Source organism: Vicugna pacos, unplaced genomic scaffold (assembly GCF_048564905.1).
Source record: "Vicugna pacos unplaced genomic scaffold, VicPac4 scaffold_13, whole genome shotgun sequence".
In the NCBI taxonomy this organism is placed as follows: domain Eukaryota; kingdom Metazoa; phylum Chordata; class Mammalia; order Artiodactyla; family Camelidae; genus Vicugna; species Vicugna pacos.
Window position 1 is genome coordinate 1,848,053 of NW_027328734.1, and position 21,930 is coordinate 1,869,982.

General features: G+C 33.4%; 1 protein-coding gene across 1 annotated transcript; it reads left to right on the top strand.

Annotated features, from left to right (window-relative positions):
* Positions 1-1,254: 1,254 nt before the first annotated feature.
* On the top strand, positions 1,255-20,363 carry LOC140692591 (heat shock transcription factor, Y-linked-like). The gene is made up of 2 exons (XM_072956990.1): positions 1,255-1,332; positions 19,599-20,363. Exons 1-2 carry the CDS (start codon positions 1,255-1,257, stop codon positions 20,127-20,129), a joined length of 609 nt encoding a protein of 202 aa, XP_072813091.1. The 3' UTR covers positions 20,130-20,363.
* The last annotated feature ends 1,567 nt before the right edge of the window (positions 20,364-21,930 follow it).

A 21,930-nucleotide genomic window follows, 5' to 3' on the forward strand; every position in this document is an offset into this window, starting at 1 on the left:
CGTTTGTGCTTTTCTTATTCTTCTTTCTAGAGTTGATGCACAGTTTCTTACTTTTGTGTATGGAAAAATACTTGCTGTAATCTATATTTGTTTAAAGTTCCTGAGGCTCATTTCATGACAAATTATGTGGTTAACTCCTTAGATAACATACTGTGCACACTTGAAAAGTTTATGTGTTCTGCTTTTCTGATGAAGTGCCCAATAGTTCACTTAGGTTCAAATGATCTAATATGCTCTTAAGACCTCTGTTTCCTTACAGATATTCTTTCTGAATGATCTGCTTATCAAAATAGTGAGGTTTTAAACTCATCTACTATTACTGTTTTATAATGAATTAATTCTTACATGTCTACTAAAATTTCATTTTATACTTAGGATCCACGGTGTTGGGTCCATATATAATTGAATGAGTGTAATACCCTATTTTTTATTGATCTCTTTTTCTTTATATAAGCTCATATTTGTTTCATTTTGGCCCTTAATTTAAAACGTATTTTGTATGAGTTGAGCATTGCAATCTACACTTTATTGTCATTTCCATGGAATCTGTTTTCCATTTATTTCCAGTCTATGATTATCTTCCACAATAAAGTGAGACTTCTTTGGGGGGAGGCAAAGATGGTGGAGTAGAAAGATGCTCGTAGCTCACCCTTTCCCACAAATGCACCAACACTCACATCAACAGACCCACTCAGCTAACCAGAGATCCTGCAGAATTCTGACAGAACATTGTCCTCTTCAATAGATAAAGATGTGAAAAATCTAGTAGGATAAAATAAAGAAAGAAAGAAAAAAGACTAAACAGAGTGGGACAGGTCCCACGGGGGGGAGAGGGAATGAAGGACTGGTGCTCATTCACTGTGTCTCCACTCTCCAACTGAGAGATCAGCAGGACAGTGGGGGAGCCTCCAAGTCTTGGAAATGTACATAGTATAAGTTGACTGAAAGAACTAAGTTAAACAGGCACAGAGGATCCCTGTGACACTCAGCCAAAGATGCAACCCAGAAGCTGGGGGCAGGGCCATGCTGCCCAAGCTGGGTGTTAAATGGGAATGGCTGCACTGTGGCGGCCTGGGGGAATGGAGTTGGCTTTGTGTCATGGCTGTGGGTACACAGGGCAGAACAACTTGGGACCTACATAAAACAACAGTGCAGTTGTGCCCTGTGGGTGAAAGGGTGCATTCTCCATCTCTGAAAATCCACAAAAGTTTCTAGGTGAAGAGAGCTTGGGCTCAGACACAGTCACCATACCCTATGGAGATTTACACCCAGGCAGCAGTGGGCGCTAAACCTGCATCTTCACCTATGGACATAGCAGCCTTAAGGGCCAGAGTGAGACTTGTCTACATCTTGAGGCAGATGGGATCTTACGGTATGGTTCCTCAGAGAACTTGACTGACAAGACAAACAAGGAGCTGGATTTTGGCCCAGAATAGGGACAGGGCAGTTCCTCAGTCTTCCCTGAGCCCACTTCCGGTGTGCAAATCTGAGGCAGTGCATACTGTGTCACAGACCAGCAGAGTGATTGGCAACCTGAGGGGGCAGATGGCCTCTCAAATTTTGGGCTGGAATACAGCCACTGACCATGGTGCTGGGAAAGGGCGTGATGCCAAATCCTGCCTGGTCGGTTTGCAACATCTGATTGCAACATCAGGCAGGGCATTGACAAGCCAGCCCAGAGTAAAAAAGCTTCATCAAACCCAGTGTTGAATGTAGAAGCGATCTGCTTGCCAACATGCCCTGGGAACAGCACAGATGAAGGAACAGCACAGTGGTGGGCCTCTGGAAACAACAAGATGAGCTTCTAAATCAGGATGAATAAAGAAAGACTTCACATTAAATATACACAGTCACCACGAGGACACTGACCACCCCTTGTATTAATTTGTTTTTACCTGTTACATTTTCTATTACCCTCTTAATTTTTACTTCTTATTGAATTATATATACCTCATTTTAATCCCTTTAAAATTTTTTAAAATATTTTTATTATTATTACTTTTCAAAACTCTGTTTCAAATTCCTTCTGTATTATTAATTATACAATGTCTTCAAACCATATTTCTCCCTTCTTTAAAATTCTTTACCTCTCTCTCTTTTTTCTCTTTTCTAAGTTCTATAACTACATAAGCATTAGGTAGATAAACTCCTTCAAGACCACAGTAGAAAACTGATACTCCATAAATCACAGTGCAAGAGATGTAGTAGAAATTTGAAGAAGCAGAGAAAACATTCCCAATTAAAAGAACAAGAGAAATCCCCTGAAAGTATGATCAGTGAAATAGATATCGATATAAACTAGATCAAGATTTCAAAAACGGAGTGATCAAAGTACTGAAGTAAATACAAGAATTAGATTTAAAGATACAAAATATGTCAAAAATGAAATGCAAGCTTTAAAGAAGAGCCGAGCAGAATACATAAACCCATTGACTGAGATGAGTAATGATTTTTAGGTGTAGTAAAGCTGACTTGTTAAAGAAGAGGAATGAATTAGTAACTTATAAACAGGAAAAAAGAAAGCACACAATCAGAAGAGCTACAAGAGAAACAATGAGAAACAAATTAAACAAGCATAAGGGACATATGGGATGATAGAAATCATGCCAAACTTGGCATGATAGAAGCCCCGGAAGGGGAAGAAATATCAAAGAGGATTGCAAAGGTTTATGTAGAAATCATGACTGAGAACTTCCGAAACTTAAAGAAGGAATCAGATATCCCAGTACAGGAAGATCAGAGTGTCCCAAACAGGAAGAAAACAAATAAACCCACACCAAGACATGTAATTAAGATGGCCAGAGACAAGGATAAAGAAATGATCCTAAAGACAGCAAGAGAAGAGTAAAGTGTGAGTTACAAGGGAATCCCCATAAGGCTAACACCTGATTTCTCTACACAAATACTACAGGCCAGAAGGGAGTGGCAAGATATATTCAAAGTCCTGAATGAAAAAAAATATATACTGTAGGATACTTTGACCAGCAATGCTATCCTTTTTGGTAGATGTAGAAATAAAGGATTTCACAGACAAGAAAAAGTTTCAAGAGTTTAGCAACACTAGACCCATGCTAAAAGTATTATTGAAATGTCTACTGTAAAAATAAAAGCATCAGGATGATACAGACATGTGGAACTCACTGCTGGAAAGGTGATAATTCATGAATTACAAATAAAATAAACCCAAAATTTTAAAACAAGACATACAAATCATTGAGAGTGGAAGAAGGAGGCAGGAAAATAGAGAATTATTTTGTCTTTCTTTTAAAATTTTTTGTTCTCGGTAGGATGGCTTTGATATCATCTTACTATCTGTTTAATAAAAGCAGTTATAGTAGTGGTCTAATGGACTTATAAAAAGGGGTAACAAGAAGACAAAAACTTATCAGGGAGTCACTATAACTAAATAAAATTCATGATAATACAAAGGAAAATGACCAAACCATAAAAGGAAGATGAAAGGAACAAAGACGAAATACCAAATCAACTGCGAACATAAGGTCAAATTGGCATTAAACACAAGCCTATCATCAATAATTGTAAATGTTAATGGAATAAATGCTCCAGTCGAAACTCATAGTATGGCAGGCTGGACAATAAATCAAGAACCATCAATATGCTGCATAGAATAGACCCACTTCAGAGAGAAGGACACATATAGTTTGAGAGTGAAAGGATGGAAAAGGGTATTCCATACAATTGGAAAAGGGTATTCCATACAATTGGAAAAGCCAAAAAACAGGTGTTGGATTACTGATTTCAGACAAAATAGTCTTTAAAACAAAGGCCATAAAGAAAGATAAAGAAGGACACTTTATAATGATTGAAGGAGTGATACAAGATGAGGATACCACACTCATTAATACATATGTACCAAATACAGGAGCACCTAAGTACACAAAATAATTACTAACAGATATAAAGGGGGATTCATATATGTAGATTACAACAGTGCATTAACATCACTGGACAGATCATCAAGACAGAAAATAAATTAGGCAACAGAAAAATTAAATAATACAATAGAAATATTACACTTGGAGGATACTATCAAAGCATTGCAACCCCCGAAAATAGGATGTATATTCTTTCTATTGCACGTGGAACATTTTCCAGGATTCATGATGTACTTGGGCACAAAGGAAACCTCAGCAGTTTTAAGAAGTTAGAAATTACTTCAAGCATCTTTACTGAACACAATGCCATGAAGCTAGAAATCAACACCAGAGAAACAAAGGTGAAGAAAGAAAATATGGGGATTAAACAATATGTTATTAAAAAACCAATGGGTCAATGAAGATATCAAAGCTGAAATGAAAAAGTAACTTCAGACAAAAGAAAATGAAAGCAAAACCACACAAAATTTATGGGACACAGAAAAAGAAGTGCTGATAGGGGAGTTTATAGTGATACAGCGTTCCTCAAAAAAGAACAACCACAAATAAACAATTTAAACCACCAGCAGAATGAACTAGAAAAACAAGACCAAGAAAACCCAAAAGGCAGCAGAAGGAAGGAAATCATCAATATTGAGGAGGAAATAAATAAAATAGAAATCAAAAAGTCCATAGAAAAATGTCAACCTATCCAAAAGCTGGTTTTTCCAAAAAGTAAGTAAAATAGACAAACCTCTGGCCAAACTCAAAAAGAAGAAAATAGAGAGAGCACAAATTAGCAAAATAAGAAAGGAGAATGGAGAAATTACAACAAAAAAATAGAAATACAGAATATCATATGAGAATATTATGAAGAGTATGTGGAATCAAACTGTATAACCCAGAAGAGATGGACAAGTTTCTGGAAACATACTGTCCACCAAGACTGAATCAAGATAAATCTGACCCCTTGAACAAAGAGAGCAATAGAAATGAAATCAAAATAGCAATATAAAACCACCCCACAAATAACAGTCCAGGACCAGATAGATTCACAGCGGAATTCAACCAAACACACAAAGAAGAACTCATACCAGTCCTTCTGAAATTCTTCCAGAAGATTGAAAAGGAAGGAATACTCCCAAAGACATTTTATGAAGCCACAATCACCCTGATACCACAACCAGGCAAAGACACTACCAAAAAGAGGATTATAGGCCAATATCACTGATGAACACAGACGCCAAAATCCTCACCAAAATAGTAGCAAATAGAATCCAACAACACAGAAAAATGATTATATATCATGACCAATTGTGGATCATGCCAGGGACACAGGGTGGTTCAACATATGCAAATCAATGTAATACAGCACATCAACAAGAGAAAGAACCAAAACCACATGATCATCTCAGTAGATGCAGGAAAAGCATTTGATAAATTTCAACACACATTTATGATAAAAACTCTCACCAAAGTGGGCATAGAGGGAATATATCTCAGCATCATGAAAGCTACAGATAACTAACCTACATCCAGCATATTACTCAAAAGTGAGAAAGTCAAATTCTTCCTACTAAAATCTGGGACAGTAAAAGGATTCATACTATCACGACTCCTACTCAAGATAGTCTTGGAAGTCCTAGCCACAGCAATCAAACAAGAGAGACAAGTAAAAGGGATGCAAATTGGAAACGAAGAGATAAAAGTCTAATTATATGCAGATAATATGTTACTATTTATAGGAAACCCTACAAGATCCAGAATGAATTTACTACAGCTGATCAAGGAATTCAGCAAGCTAGTAGTTTACAAGATTAAGGTTCAAATATCAGTGGCATTTCTTAACACTAACGATTCAGATAATACTATAGAGCTACAGTCATCATGACAGCAATGTATTCGTAGATAAACATACATATAGGCCAATGGCACAGAATATAGAGCCCAGAAATGAGCACAAAAACGTTTGGTCAATTAATCTTAGACAAAGGAGGCAAGAAATTACAATGGAATAGAGGTAGTCTCTTCAGCAACTGGTGTTTGGAAAACTGGACAGCAGCATGTAATTCAATGAAGCTAGAACACCATACAAAAAAATGAACTCAGAATGGATCAAAGAATTAAACTTAAGTCAAGATACAATAAACCACCAAGAGGAAACTATAGGCAAAACGTTATCTGACAGAAGTCTCGAAAATTTTCTCGTAGAAAAAATAAAAGCAATACTAAACAAATGAGACCTAATGGAACTTACAAGCTTCTGCACAATAAAGAAACCGGAAGTAAAACAAAAAGACAACCTAAGGAATGGGAAAAAATTTGCATATGAAACCGTCAAAGACTTGATCTCCAGAGTATATAAGCAGCACATCCAACTGAATAAAATAAAATAAACAACCCAGTCCAAAATTGGGCAGAAGACCTAAACAATCAATTCTCCAAGGAAGACATACAAATGATCAAAAGGCACATCAGAAAATGCTCAATATCACTTATTATCAGAGAAATGCAAATCAAAACTGCAATGAGGTATCACCTCACACCTGTCAGAATGGCCATTATTCAAAAATCAACAAATGATAAATGCTGGAGAGGCTGTTAAGTAAAGGGAACCATCCTTCATTGCTGGTGGCAATGCAGTTTGGTGCGGCCACTGTGGAAAACAGGATGGAGATTCCTCAAAAGCATAGGAATAGACTTACCATGTAACCCAAGAATCCCACTCCTGGGCATAAATCCAGAAGCAACCCTACTTCAGGATGACTCCTGCACACCAATGTTCATAGCCAGCACTATTTACAATAGCCAAAACATGGAAACAGCCTTAATGTCCATCGACAGTTGACTAGAGAAAGAAGAGGTGGTATATTTATACAATGAAAAAGTAGTCAGTCTTATAAACTGACAACATAATGCCATTTTCAGCAACATGTATGCTGCTGGAGAAAATCAGTCTACTTGAAATAAGGCAGAAAGAGAAAGAAAAATACCATATGAGAAGGCTCATGTGTGGAATCTAAAAACAAAATCAAACCAAGCAAAAAAGGCATAAATACAAAACAGAAATAGACTAGCAAGAAGAGAATACAAAGTTTTGGTTGCCAAGTGGGTGGTGTGTGGGAATAGATAGGCTGGGAGATCAAAATTGTAAAATAGATAAACAGGATTGTACTGTATAGCACAGGGAAATATATAAAAGGTCTTACGGCATCTCACAGGGGAATAAATATGATAACAAATGTATATATGTTCATTGTAACTAATAAATTGTGCTCTACAATGGAATTTGAGACAACTTTGTAAAATGATTAAAAATCAATAAAAAAAGTTAAAAAAGAAAAAAACATGACCCTAAATATTACAGGTGCAAATATAAATTAGAAAGTAAAACAACTATGCAAAAGAGTAGTAAAACCAAAGATTTTGTTTTGTGGTCTTTTTAAGATAAGCAAAATCAAAAAACCTCTAGCCAGGTGCATCATGAAGAAAAGAGAGATGCTCCAAAGAAATAAAGTCAGAAATAAATGTGGAGAAATAACAATTGTTCCCTCAGATATACAAAAAAGGGATCATTTTGTCAACACTTACATGCCAATAAACTGGAAACTTAGAAGAAATAGACAAATGTATAGAAAGAGACAGGGATAAAGAGAAACATATAATTTGAACAAACTGTTTGTTAGAAGAAAGAAAGAATCTGCATTTAAAAAATCATTAAAAGTTAGTGCAGATTTAACAGCTCCAGTGGAAAACTGTACAAAAATACATAGCAGAACTTATACTCTTCAAACTATTGAAAAAGAGTGAAGATGTGGGAAACTCTCAAATTAATTCTGTGAAGGTATCATCACCCTGATAGCAAAGCCAACAAACAAAGTACAGGCAAACAGAAATTCAAGCTAATATCTTTGATTGATATAGATGCAAAAATTCTAAAAAATATTATCAGCAAACTAAATCCAGCAATACCTAAAATGATTTATACACCATGATCAACTTTAATTCATTGCAGGGTCATAAGAGTGGTAGAACATACATGAAATCAATCAGTTTGATACACCACATTAACAAAAGAAAAAGGGAAAATGACGTGGTCATCCCAATAAATCCATAAAAATCATTTAAAAAACTTCAAATTTTATTCATTAAAAAAGCAGCAACATCAGCAACAACAAACAAACAACAGAAACAACAACAACAGAAACCTCTTACTAAATTAGGATTCAGGAAATATATCTAAACATAACTAAAGTCAATAATAACAGACACACAGACAACATAATATGCAAAAGTGAAAAACTGAAAGCCAAATTATGGAATAAGAAAAGAATGCCCTCTCTCACCATTTCTATGAAACACAGTATGGGAAATCCTAGCAACATAAATCGGACAAGAAAAAAATTATTCAAGTTGGATTGAATGAATTAAAAGTGTTATTAATTTAGATGACATGATAATATATATAGAGAAACCTAAATATACTCCACACCAAAACAAATAAAACAATTAAAGACATTTAGCAAAGTAGTATGATTCATGATTAGTATACAAAACTGTCACATTTTTACACTAACAATGAAATATTCCATAATTTTAAAAAATACATAAGATCAGATCAGAAATCAAAAAACTATGAATAGGATTGAATAAACCAAGATAATAAAATCTATAGGAAACTGATAAAGAAATTTGAAGATGATGCAAAGAAATGGAAATACCAAGGTCTTAGTTTAGAGGAATTAGTATTGTTAAAATATACATACTACAAAAGGTGTCTACAGATATAAAGTGATTCAGATCAAAGTACATGGTATTTTCCACAGAAATTAAAACAGTCCTAAGATTTGTATGGAAATGTAAAAGTACCAGAAATGCAAAAGGAACAATGAGGATAAAGAACAAAGTTGGAGTCATAACCCATAACCCTCCCAGATATCAGACTATATTACAAAAACAGTAATCAAAACAGCACAATACTGGAAAATGAACAAACATCTATATCACTGGAACAGAACAGAGAGGCGAAATAAAACATCACACCTATGGTCAACTAAATTATGCCAAAGGAAAAAAAAATATACAATGCCTAAAAGACAGTCTTCAGCAAGTGATGTTGAGAAAGCTAGACAGCTACATGTAAATCAATGTAGTTCCCCTCACACTGTACAAAAATAAAATCAAAATGTTTTAAATATCTGAATCTAATACATGACACAATAAAACTCCTGGAATCTAACATAGGCAAAACAAGACATAAATTGTACCGAAATTTTAAAAGTTTCCTATGTCAATCTCCCAAGCTGAAAACAATAAAAGCAAAATAAACCAATAGGTCCTAATTAAATTTAAAACCTTCTACACAGCAAAAAACAAAATTAAAAGATGAACTTCCAAATGGGAGAAAACATTAAGAAACAATGAAATCAACAAGAGGCTAATTTCTAAAATACACAAATCGTCCATACAACTCCACTTCAAAAATCTACAAACAACTTAGACAGAAAATGAGCAGAATTCTCTAAAGAAGACACACAGATAACAATCAGAAACATAAAAACATGCCCACATAGCTAATCATTATACAAATGAAAGATAAAAATACAATAATGTTTTACCTCACACTAGTGAGAAGGGCTTTCACCAAAATGTCTATAAATACTAAAGACTGGTGAAGTTGTGGAGAAAGTGGTATTCTCCAATGCTGTTGGTGGGAATGGAAATTGGTGCAAGCACTTTGGAAACAGTATGGAAGTTCCTTTAAATAATTAAAATAGACATATCATATGATAAATCAATCCCACTGCTGGGTATATAAAGCATAAAACCTGAAAATGAAGAATCCTAGGGTAAAATATAAGAAGTACACTCTGACATTGGACGTAAATTGATTCTACATATGTCTCCTCTGGCAAGGGAAGCAGAAGCAAAACTTACAAAATATGATTGTATCACTCTAAACAGATTTACACTGCAGAAGAAATGATCAATAAAATGAAAAGTCAACCAACACATTGGGAGAATATATTTGCAAGTGATATTTTCCAATCTAGTGTTAATATCCAAGTATTTGGCAAACTCTTACCCCATAACAACAACAAAAAAGACCAAACAATCCAATTAAAAAAAAGTCCGTAGTAACTGAACAGATAGATCTGAATCAATTATTTGTAGAAAGTATACAATCGGCAAAATGACACAAGAAAATATGTTCAGAGTTATAAATTATTAGAAAAGTCATAAACCAAAAATGAGGCAACAACTCACAATTTTCAGAAGGCTCTCATCAAAAAGAAAAGAAATTGATGTTTGTGAGATTGTGGAGAAAAAGTAACACTGTGGACACTGTTGATAGTAATGCAAAGTTTTGATACCATTGCATATATTCATCAAATTTTCTTCAGCCATTTTTCTGTCAAGGGATTTTGGGTTTGTAGGCCCCTGTCTGAAGGCTGTAGAGAATAAGCCCATGGGCTGAACTGATAAACAAGCTGTGAGGAATGTCACATATCCAGGCCGGGTAACAAATGGCCTACTCAATGTGTCCAGTATGGATGACTGGATAGCCTATGCTGGGTAAGATCCTCAGAGGAGGACAACCTAAGACATGCACAGCCGGCTGGATAAGAGATGGCCTACTTAATGAATTTCCGTGATGAACTTTAAAACAATCCTTGATCATTTAACATCCTGTGCTTACTGCAGGAGCATGGGGACATAAATAGCTTAAGATTATTAACATTGCTAAAACTGAGATGATATGTGAGGCATTGTGCATGTCCTATATAAACCATTCTCTAAAAATCAATAAAAAGAGAACTGCTCCACTTCTCTCCACACAGTGTTTGTGTGTATATGATATCGTTCCATGGACAGGGTTAATTTAGTTTTTTGGGAGTACCTTAAAAGGATGTTGCATTATTTACAATGGTCTTTTTGCACCTAGTGAAATGATTATGTGAGTTTTATTTCTCATTCTATTAGTGTGGTATGTCACCGTTATTGATCTGATTATTTTGAAGTATCCTTAAACCCAGGGATAAATCCCTTTACACATGTATGTGTATGATATATTAAATGTGTTGTTGAATTCATTTTCCTTCTTTTTTTTTGAGAATTTTGGCACATATGTTCATCAGAGATAATATTCCATATTTTGCATCTAACGTCCTTTCAAGCTTTGTTGTGCAAATACTACTGGCATCATAAAACAAGTTTGGAGTCTTTCACCCCCTTCAAATTCTTGGAAGAATTTTGCAAGAATTGGTGAAAAATTGTCTTCAAATATATGACAGAATTCACCAGTAAAGTCATCTTGTAAATTTTTCTGGTTTGTGATGTTTGGATTACTGATTTACTCATGCACCCTTTGGCTCTATTTAACTTTCTAATTTCTTCTTGATTCATTATTGGAAGACACATGTTTCTGGGAATTTGTCTTTGTTCTAGGTCATTCAAATCGTTGGCTACTGGTAATTTCTTATGATGCTATGCATCTCCACATCAGTGGTAATATCTTCTCCATTATTTCTAATTTTATTTGAGTTATTATTTTCTTAACCCACCTAAACTTTTGTCCAGTTTATGTTTAAAAGAAACAGACTTTCGTATTTTTTTATCTTTTCAATTGTTTCTCTTTTTATTTGCCTTACTCTCATTGATTCAATTTTCTTCTTTTTTCTTTCTGTTTTCTCCTAGATTCTTGAGGTGTAAATTAAGTAGTGTGAATCTTTGTATTACTTTTATTATTAAATATTATTTATTTATTTATACATTTACATATATATTCATTTATTTATCATTGAAATATGCCATTTAATATGTGTCAATCTGTTGTGTGTAGCATATTGCCCCATACATGCATATATTTCTGTGCCTTTTAAACGTTACTTCACGATATTAAACATAATGCCCTGTGTCATACAAAAGAAATTTTGAAAACATCTTTTTTTATATATACTGGATAATATATATACATCTACAGCTTCCAAATATATCCTCTCGCAACCCCTTTCCGCAGTAATCATAAAATTGTTTAGTAGATCTGCGAGTGTGTCTCGGTTTTGTAGATGAAAACATAGTGTTCCCATCCAAATTTTTTTTAAGATTCTTCATATGTAATGTCATGTTTTATATTTCTATCCTTTTCTGGTTTACTTCAATTAGAATAACACTTTTTGGGGACATCTATTTTGCTGTAAATGTCATTGTTTTATCATTTTTTATTGCAGAATATTATTACACTGTGTAAATACAGCACAACTTCTGTATATTGTCATCTGTTGTTGGACAATTAGGTTGCTTCCATGTTGTGGCTGTTGTATACAGCACTGCTAAGGACATTGGGGTGCAGTTGTCTTTTTGAAATAGGGTTCCCTTTGATATATACATGAAGTGGGGTTGCTGGATCGTATATTAAGTTTATTTTTATCCATTAGGGGAATCCCCAACCTGGTTTCCAAAATGACTGCACCAAACTTCACTCCTACCAACAGTGCAGGAATTTTCACTTTCTCCACAATTTACCCAGCATTTATTGTTTGTGGACTTTTGAATGATAACCATTGTGAAAACTGTGAAGTGATACTTCATTATAGTTTTGAATTGCCCTTCTCTGATAGTGATAGTGAGCAATTATTTTTTCATATATATGTGTGGTATTTGAATGTCTCTATTGGAGAATTGCTTGTTTAGGGCTTCTGCACATTTTCAGGTTGGGTTTCTTTTCTTTATTATTATTATTAGGTTGTATGAAGTCTTTATATTTTGGAATTAAGACTTTGTCAGTTGCATCACTTCAAAATATTTTCTTTAATCCTGTAGGTTGTCATTTTGCTTTATTTATGGTTCCCTTTGCTGTGCAAAAGCTTATAAGTATTATTAGGTCCCATTTATTAATTTTGCTCTTACATTCCTTCCCTGGGTAGTCTATTCTAGGAGATGATTCCTGAGATTTATCTCAGAGTGTTTTGCCTATATTTTCTTCTAGGAGATTTACTGTGTCTTGCTTATATTTAAGTCTTCAAGCAATTTTTTTTTATTCTTGTGTATGGAGTGAAGAATTGTTCTAACTCCATTGTTCTGCATGCTGCTATTCAGTTATCCCAACACCAGTTGGTGAAGAGATGGTCTTTTCTCTGTCATATTCCTGGCTACTCTGTCAAAGATTAATTGAACAAAGCCCTGTAGATTTATTCCTAGGCCCTCTGTTCTGTTCCATTGGTCCATATGCCTGTTTCTGTATCAATATCATGTCATTTTCATTATTGTAGCTTTGCAATAGTGTATGGAGACCTGATGGGTTATTCCTCCAGTCTCTTTCTTTTACTTCAATATTGCTTTGGAAACTATGGATTTTTTATTACTCTATGTAAAACTTTGGATCATTTGTTTAAGTCCTAAAAAGAAATATTTTGCATAATTTGATAGGAAATCCAGTTTTCTTGCCTGATCATTGTGGCTAGGACTTCCAAGACTATATTGAATTGAAATTGTGAGAATGGGCAACCTTGACTTGTCTCAGGTTTTTGTGAGAAGGGTTTCAGTTATTCACCATTGAGTCTTTTGCTGGCTATATATTTGTCATAAATAGCTATTATTATGTTGAGATATGGTCCCTCTGTACCCACTGTGATAAGAACTTTTTTTGCAGATAGGTGTTAAATGTTATCAAATGTTTTTTTCTGCATTTACTGAGATTATCATGTGGTTTTTTATCCTCTCTTTGTTGATATGTTGTATCACAATTGATTGATTGATTTGCATATGTTACACCATACTTGTGTTCCTGGGATGAACCTAACTTGATAATGGTACATGATCTTTTTTTACATGTTGTTGGATTCTGTTTGTTAATAATTCCTTAAGGACTTTTAATCTATGTTTATCAATGATATTGGCCTATAGTTTTCTTTTAAGGTAGTGTCTCTATCTGGTTTTGTTATCAGGTTGATTTTGGACTTATGGTGTGAGTTTGGGAGTAATCTCTCCATATCAATCTTTTGCAAGTGTTTGAGGAAGACTGGTATGGATTTTTTTTGTATGTTTGGGTAAATTGGCCAGTGAATCTATTTGGATCTGAAAATTTTTTTGCAAAGATTTTTTATTTTATTAATATTTCTATTCCATTTCTGGTGATCTGTCTTTTCAAATGGTCAATTTCTTCTTGATGCAATAATGGTGGGCTGAATGTTTCCAGAAACTTCTCCATTTCTTCTAGATTATCCAGTTTGTTTCCATGCAGTTGCTCATGGTATTCCGTTATGGTATTTTGCAAATTTGATGTACTCTTTGTAGTTTCCCCATTTTCATTTCTTATATTTGTGTTCTCTCTCTTTTTTTTTGTTGGTGAGCCTGTCCTGAGTTTTGTCAGTTTTGTGGACTATTTCAAAAAAAAGTTTGATTGATTTTTTTATTTTTTAATCTTTATTTCAATTCTTTCTCCCTTGATCTTTATTTTTCCACTTTCTGCTGACTTTTGGTTTTCTTTGCTCTTTTCTTCATGATTAGTTTACAAGAACTTTATATTATTTATTTAAAATTGTTCTTCTATATTGAGGCGTGTTTTGTCACTATGAACTTCCCTCTTAAGCCTGCTTTAACTGTATTCCATAGACTTTGTGTAGTGTTCTGTCATATTTCTCAAGATATTTTTCAATTTCTTTTTTTAATTCAACACCTCCCCCACTTGTTTTAGTACCATGTTTTTTAATTTAAATGCTGTCATTTTTTCTCCCTGTTTTTGTGTGATTGATTTCTAGTTTCATGGTATTATACTCAGAAAATATGCTAGAAATAAGTTTTTATCTTCTTAAATTTGTTAAGGCTTCTTCTATGCCTCAGTACATAAACTTTCCTAGAGAACATCCCATGTGCACTGGAAAAGAATGTATATTCTGTTTTGGGGAGAAGTAGTATTTTGAAAATATCAACCAAATCCAATTATTTTATCATAACTTTTAGTATTTTTGTTCCCTTATTAATTTTTTGTCTGAAAGACAATCTAGTGATGGCAATGGGGAGTTATATTCTCCTACTGTGATTGTGTTCCCATCAGTTTCTCACTTTTTATCTATTAGTATTTGCTTTATGTATTTAGGTGCTCCTATTTTGAGTGCATATATATTAATGAGTATAATACCCTCATTTTGTATTGCTCCTTTTATCACTTTATCATGTAATTGTTTATCTTTCTATATGGCCTGTCTTGTAACGTCTATTTTTGTGAAGTCAGTACTGCAAGTCCTGCTATCTTGTCATGTGCATTTGCATAATATATATTTTTCCATCTTCTGACATTGAATTGATGTGTGTTCCTCTTTCAAAAGTGGGTCTCTTTTATGCTTCATAAAGTAGGGTCTTGTTATATTTTCCCATCTGACAATATATATCTTTAGATTGAAGCACTAAGTCCGTTAACATTTGAGATAATTATTGATAGACTGGTGTTTAATTCCATTTTGAACTTCATTTTCCAGTTGATTTGGTATTTCCTTTTCATTCATTTCTTTTTGTTTTTGTGGCTTTATAAGTTTTCTTTTATTATCTTGGATTTTTCTGGCTTTGTGAATTCATTCTAGGATTTTGACTTATGGTTACCCTGTTTTGTATGTATATTGACCCGTTACTATATCTGTTTTTATTAACTGAAAGGAATACAAACTCAAACGCATCACACAGAGAACAGAAACAAGAAGAAAATACTCTTTATTGCCCTGTTTCACTCTGTGACCCTTAAAAATTTTGATGTCCTGTTTTACAACAACATGTTTATGCTGTTGTAAGTCATTGTAGCTATTGCCTTTCTAATTATGCATTTCTCCTTTCTATAGCATCCTGCTCCTTTATTTTTAGAGTAGATCTTTTATTATTTCTTTTTCTGTTGCTAAATTCTTTTAAAATTTGCTTTTGTGGAGATTATTTATCTCTCCTAATATGCTAAAGGACAGCCTTGCTTCATATATTATCTTAGATAACAGCTTTCTTAAATTCTGGACTTTGAATATGTCTTGCCACTGCCTTCTGCCTGTTGTATTTGTGTGGTTGAATATGTCTTGCCACTGCCTTCTGCCTGTTGTATTTGTGTGGGAAACGTGTTTAAAAATATAATGTATATAATTATATATACGTAATGAATACCTACAAATGAAGTTAACAAATAAGGAGAAAACCTATACGTTAAAAAATAGAAAACATTGATGAAGGAAATTAAAATTGATTAAAAGAAATAAAAATATCTCTTATGTTAATGATGTGAAACAATGTGGTTGAAACAACCATACTACACAAAGCAATCTACATTTAGTGTGATTCATGTCAAAATACCCATGAGATTTTTCCATTAAATAGAAGAAATAATTTCAAAATTTATATGTAACCACAAAGATCCTGAGTTACCAAAATAATCTTGAAAAAGCTTATTAATTATAGTATAAAGTTCTCTGATGTTAAACAGTCCTACAAACCTTTAGTAATTTAAACAACATGATACTGGCTCAAAAACTGACACCAAACAATAGAAGAGAATACAGCAACCAGATATAATCCCTCACACTTATGATCAATTAACCCATGAAAACGGAAGCAAGAGTATGAAATGAAGAAAAGAGATTCTCTTCAATAAGTAGTGCTGGGGAGATTGAACAAGTGAAAGAGAGATTAGAGTATTTCCTCAAATTGTATACAATCAGTAAGCACCGAATTTCTTTTATTTATTATGTTTATTTATGTTTCTTGCACCTGTAATTTATTGATCTATGTTTTGATCTTTTATTTCGCTTATCAAATGTATTCCTATTTTATTCTTCTTGGTATAAATTTACACGCAATTGTCTTCCTAATTTCTCTTTCTGATAATGTGTTGTTACTATATAAAAATGCAATGGAAATTTGTATATTGATTTTGTATTCTGCAAATTTACTAACTTTGTTCATTATTTCTAACAGTCACTGGAGGAGTTTATGGAGTTTTCTATCTATGTATAATTATGTCATCTGTAAAAATTTTACTACTTGCTTACAAGTTGAATGGCTTTTATATTTTTTCTTGACTAGTTGTTCTGGCTAGAATTTTAATAGTGTAATTTAGGACTTGTTAGAATGCACTTTTTCTTATTACTGGACCAGAGGAAAACCTTCTTGTATGTTAACATTGAACTTGATGTTAGTCATGGGTTTTTCATATACGGCTTATATTATGTTTAGTCATATTCTATCTAGAGCTAATTTATTAAGAATTTTTTATAAAAAAGTTAAGATCAGATCTGTGAATAATAGTCCAACATACATTGAGATTGTCATTTTTGAATTCTTTGTTACTTAAGAGATGGTTTCATATTTATTGATTTGCATATTTTAAATAAAATTTTGAATCAGGACTAAATCCAACTTAACTATACTTTATAATACTTATAATACGCCATGAATTTAGCTTGCTAATATTTACTTAGAATGGAATATATACATACTGAAGGAAATATTTACATTGTAGCTTGAGTGAACATTAATTTATTTAAAAATTTTATCTCTCATTTTGAATTTGACTTATGTTTAATGGAATTATGTCTTAATAAAGAATGCAACTTTTGGTAGAATTGGATTTACTACACTTTCTGATACAGAACCTAGCTATTATTAACAATTATTGAACAAAACACTTGCCTTAAAATGCCGCATTATACTAAAAATGCCAACTGTTTCAGGACTGAGAAACATATTGCTTCCTAAAATTCATTACCTGGTACTTTCCACCCCAAACAACATACACTGTTATTTCTTTGTTTTTGATTGTTTGTTTGCCCCTTAATTGAGGCACTGTTTATTGAACCCTGAATCTTGTGTATAAGTGTATTTATCAACGTCATTTTTGATTGCTTAACAGAAGCCCCAAGAGTATGGATTATAAAGATGAGAAGAAAATTTATTCCTTCTAGGGACTGGAAAACCTCTGAGTGAAAGAATGGCAAAAGTAAACTTTTGTAAGTATACTATAAGATTTTCTCTTTTGTAATTGTAAAGTAGAACACTAAATTACATTTGTTTTGCTTATAGCACTGAATTACAATTTAAAACAAAAATTACCCCCTTTGGGATTTCTTAAATTTGATTCACTAATTTAATCAAGTTTTATTTCATAAATATTTAGCATTTATTTTTAAACATACCAAATACCCAGATAAAAATTCTGCTCATTTTTTGAATACAGAGCTACATATTATAAAGTAAACAGAAAAATAACTACTTCCATTTCCAAATCAAACTAAGTTTCACTTAATTTCAAACTATAATGAAATAGGTATACATTTTCTGTAAAAGTTTTACACAAATTTCACTTTAAAATCCATAAATTTAAAATTAATTTATATATTTTGTGCATTATTTATACTCTGTTCACCAATCTGGTATAAATTTGTGTACAAAAGAATGGAGATTGGTTTTATTTCATAGACCCCAATATTAAATTATTAAAAAGATTTTGTGGGGATAATATTTGCAGATCACACTATAAAAATAAGCATCCTATATGTTTCATTTTAACTGGATGAATGAAAAGTAAACACTGGCTGAATGTTACACTTGAGTTGCTAGGAGACCAGTCGTTTTGTGATGTCACATGTACTCAAGTTGAGAACCATTGTTATGGCCTAGCAGTTTATCTGTGCAGGAATGGCAGAGCAGCATTTTCAGGGACAGTGCTCAAAATCATGCAGATTAGAAAAGTAGCTGTTGAAAAAGTTATTTGAGATGGCATATTTTTCTTCATAAATTCAAGATGTGTCTCATAAAGATGGACCTGGTTCAGGAATCTCTGGTAGATCTCTATTGTGTGATCAAACATTCTCTGTGGACTTGTCTTGAAGTCTATGATTGAAGAAAATGATTTTCATACTTTGTCTGAAGAATCCTTGTATAAAAGTCCATGTTGCACACATTGTGTCTCTGAACCAGATGAAGATAATTACTTTCGTTCTGTGATATTTCCAAGAAACCTCTGGAAAATGGCTGGAAGTGACTAATTTAAATCAATCCGCTGGGATGATAGTGGAACTTCCATAGTGATTGATGAAGATGTCTTTAATAAGGAAGTTTTGGAAAGAAAAGCCCCATTCAGAATATTTGAAACTGGAAGTATGAAAAGTTTAGTTAGACTGCTTAACATTTATGGGTTTAGTAAAGTGCGGCAGAATTTTCAAAGATCTGCTTGTCCTGCTGCCTTTATGGCAGAAGACAAACAAGTCTCTGTTTTAAGCAAGATATACAGTAATTGTAGTTATGAATTGGTAACGTATATATAAAATTTTATTTTGTACATCAATCTATGGTAATATAAATGTAAAGCTATATTTTGAAAATAGTATAAAATTACAAAGGCTAAAATTATTTATTTTTTCTATAAATGAGGACAGTGCCTTAAGTATTCAAGATTGTGAGAAACGTTCCTACGACTATGAATCTTACCAGAAATCTAAATAAAGATATTAAAGCTGCTTTTGAAAAGTGGCTTTCACCATTACTGCAAATGCTAACTTCTTAAATTTGATGACAATACTGTTTAAATGTGTATATTCCAAATAAGGAATTTTAAAACATAGTCAGCAGTATTCATATTTTGATGATATTATCTTTGCATAGTAAACGTGAAATCTGAGGTTTTATAGGTTAGGCTTATTCTAGTCTTGTATTTTGGTTTAAAATATTACTAAAATCTTTCTCCTTTGGTTGTAGCAGCAGTTCTGTCATAATACAAATCTTAAACGAGGCTGTCCCCAGCTTTTAGTGAGAATGAAAATAAGAGTTGGGATTATAAATGCCTCTCTGTTATCTACATTGGCTGAAGATTTCAAAACGAAGCACTTAAATGCAGGGGGTAATGTGGGTAATCATAATTCTTATTTCGTGCCTGACACTAGTGGAGAAAGTGCATTTTTACTTTCTGAAAATTTAAACATGCCTCTAATAAGAAAGCCCTCTACTAGCCACATAATTGGTGATACAACTACCCCGATCAGATGTGATTTTTCTCCTCCATCATCAATATCAGTTAGACCACCAGAACAAATTGCTGTGGATCAATGTGCTATTTTAAATCATTTGACCACTGTCCACGGGCACTCTCAAAGCAGCTACACTGATGCAAATGGCTGTGTTGTGAACTTCATTACAACTAAAACTTCTAGTTCTCAGTACAGCATCTTGTCTCCCATACAGAACAATTATTTTGGACTGATGGTGGAGCCTTCTACTTTTCCAAATTGATATCACAACATATCTGCCAATGAAGGTCGGTTTTCTAAACTTCAACCAGGGAGCAATCAATGGTTGCCAGTGACAGTGATAGCTGATACATCAGCTACCTCTATTTCAAGGCCAACTCATCAGCCATCTTCAGTTTATGAAAGTCATCCTAATTACAACTGATTTTCTTGAGGACTAACAGATTATGCAGGATAACAAAGATTAATATTGATGTTGGCAAATGTCGACAACTATCAGCAATTTTCTTATTTGAACAATAAACATAGATGTGTACCTGTGTTTTCCTTATATTTTTTTAAAATAGAGTAAAGAGTTAAATGGGAGACTAAGTTACCATTTAAAGAAAAAAGAGATATTTGATTGATATGATCATTTGATGGAAAAATATGGGTGTAAATTTAAATAATTTCTTGTAAGGAAGAAGAGAAATGGAAGAATTTATAAAAGGACTAAAACATGGAGAGAGGGAAAAGTACTAAGTGGTTTCTGGTTCATCCTGGAAAGTATTAGAAGTGTTAAGTTAGGATAGGTTGGAAAAGAAGATAAATGCAGGAACCAGCCCAGGGATCATGGTCTCTATAATGTCATCCCTGGAATCATAGAGGTCACATGATATAGTCTCAGATGGCACATTCAGCATATGGTAGAATTTAAGAAGTAATTTTATCTGTGGTCTTCTTTGTGCTGTTCTCAAAGTATTGCAATTGTTGCTTTCTTTTCCTGTCCTCAAGAATCAATGTTATATTTTCTAGTCAAAAAAATGTTGTTTTTATGTTTCAGCCAAAGACAAGCTTACATCCTCAGGGTGGTACTTAATGCCTTTACAACCCAAAGACAACAAACTCAACATAGTTTAGTCATTTCTTTATAAATCTGGCATCTGACTACCTTGGCATATCTTTATGTTTCACTGTGTGTGGAAAATACATCCAGGCAAATGCTTGTCAACAATGTTAGCTACAACCTCACAACTTTTGCTCCAGATCATCCTTGGACTTAGGATGTCCTCCTTTTACCTACTTTGATTTTCCCAGTCTCAGAACAGAAACCACCTCCTCCAGATGTTTTCTGTCTATCCCTCTTTCCTTGTCTAACTTGGATACCAGCACCGTCACCACAGCACATGCCACAAGATGCATTTTAGTAGTTAGTGAATGAAAAATACATGTTGACTTTAAGCAAAATCTACTTTCCTGAAACAACAAAACTCTCATGGTTTACAAACTATTTCATTATGGTCTTTACTCTTAACCACAGACTAGCTCATTTCTTTGCCCAAGGGCTAGTCACTCAAAACAGTAAGTGGAGGTAGGTACAGGAGACAAAGTATTTTTTCTTCTTAATTCATGCCTCCAGAGGCCTAATGCATTCCATTCTCATTTGCTGGATTTTTTCCTGTCTCTTCGTCACCCACCAAACCCAAAATAGCTGATTCTCTTCCCCATACCTATAACTATACTGCCTTCTAATTAATTCACTTTTTAGGATCAGACTTTTATCCAGAAGAGACAGTGTCATTGCAAACTTTTAATGTTGGATTATACACCCCACATAAATTGTGCCCTTTCTAACCTTCACACAGGAAGTATCTAAGAGGTTCTACACCCTTCGTTGGGGTTGTCATATTCAGTAACCAAATTGCAATCTAAAATGTGTGAACTAAAAAGAGGTGAGGGTGGTAGAATTAAAAATTTGTCCAACTGCAAGAATACCAAATTTCTGCAGATGTTAGGAAATATAAAATATTCATGGAAGACTTTGACTATTTCCCATTAATTTAAAATAAAACGTGAAGGATTTT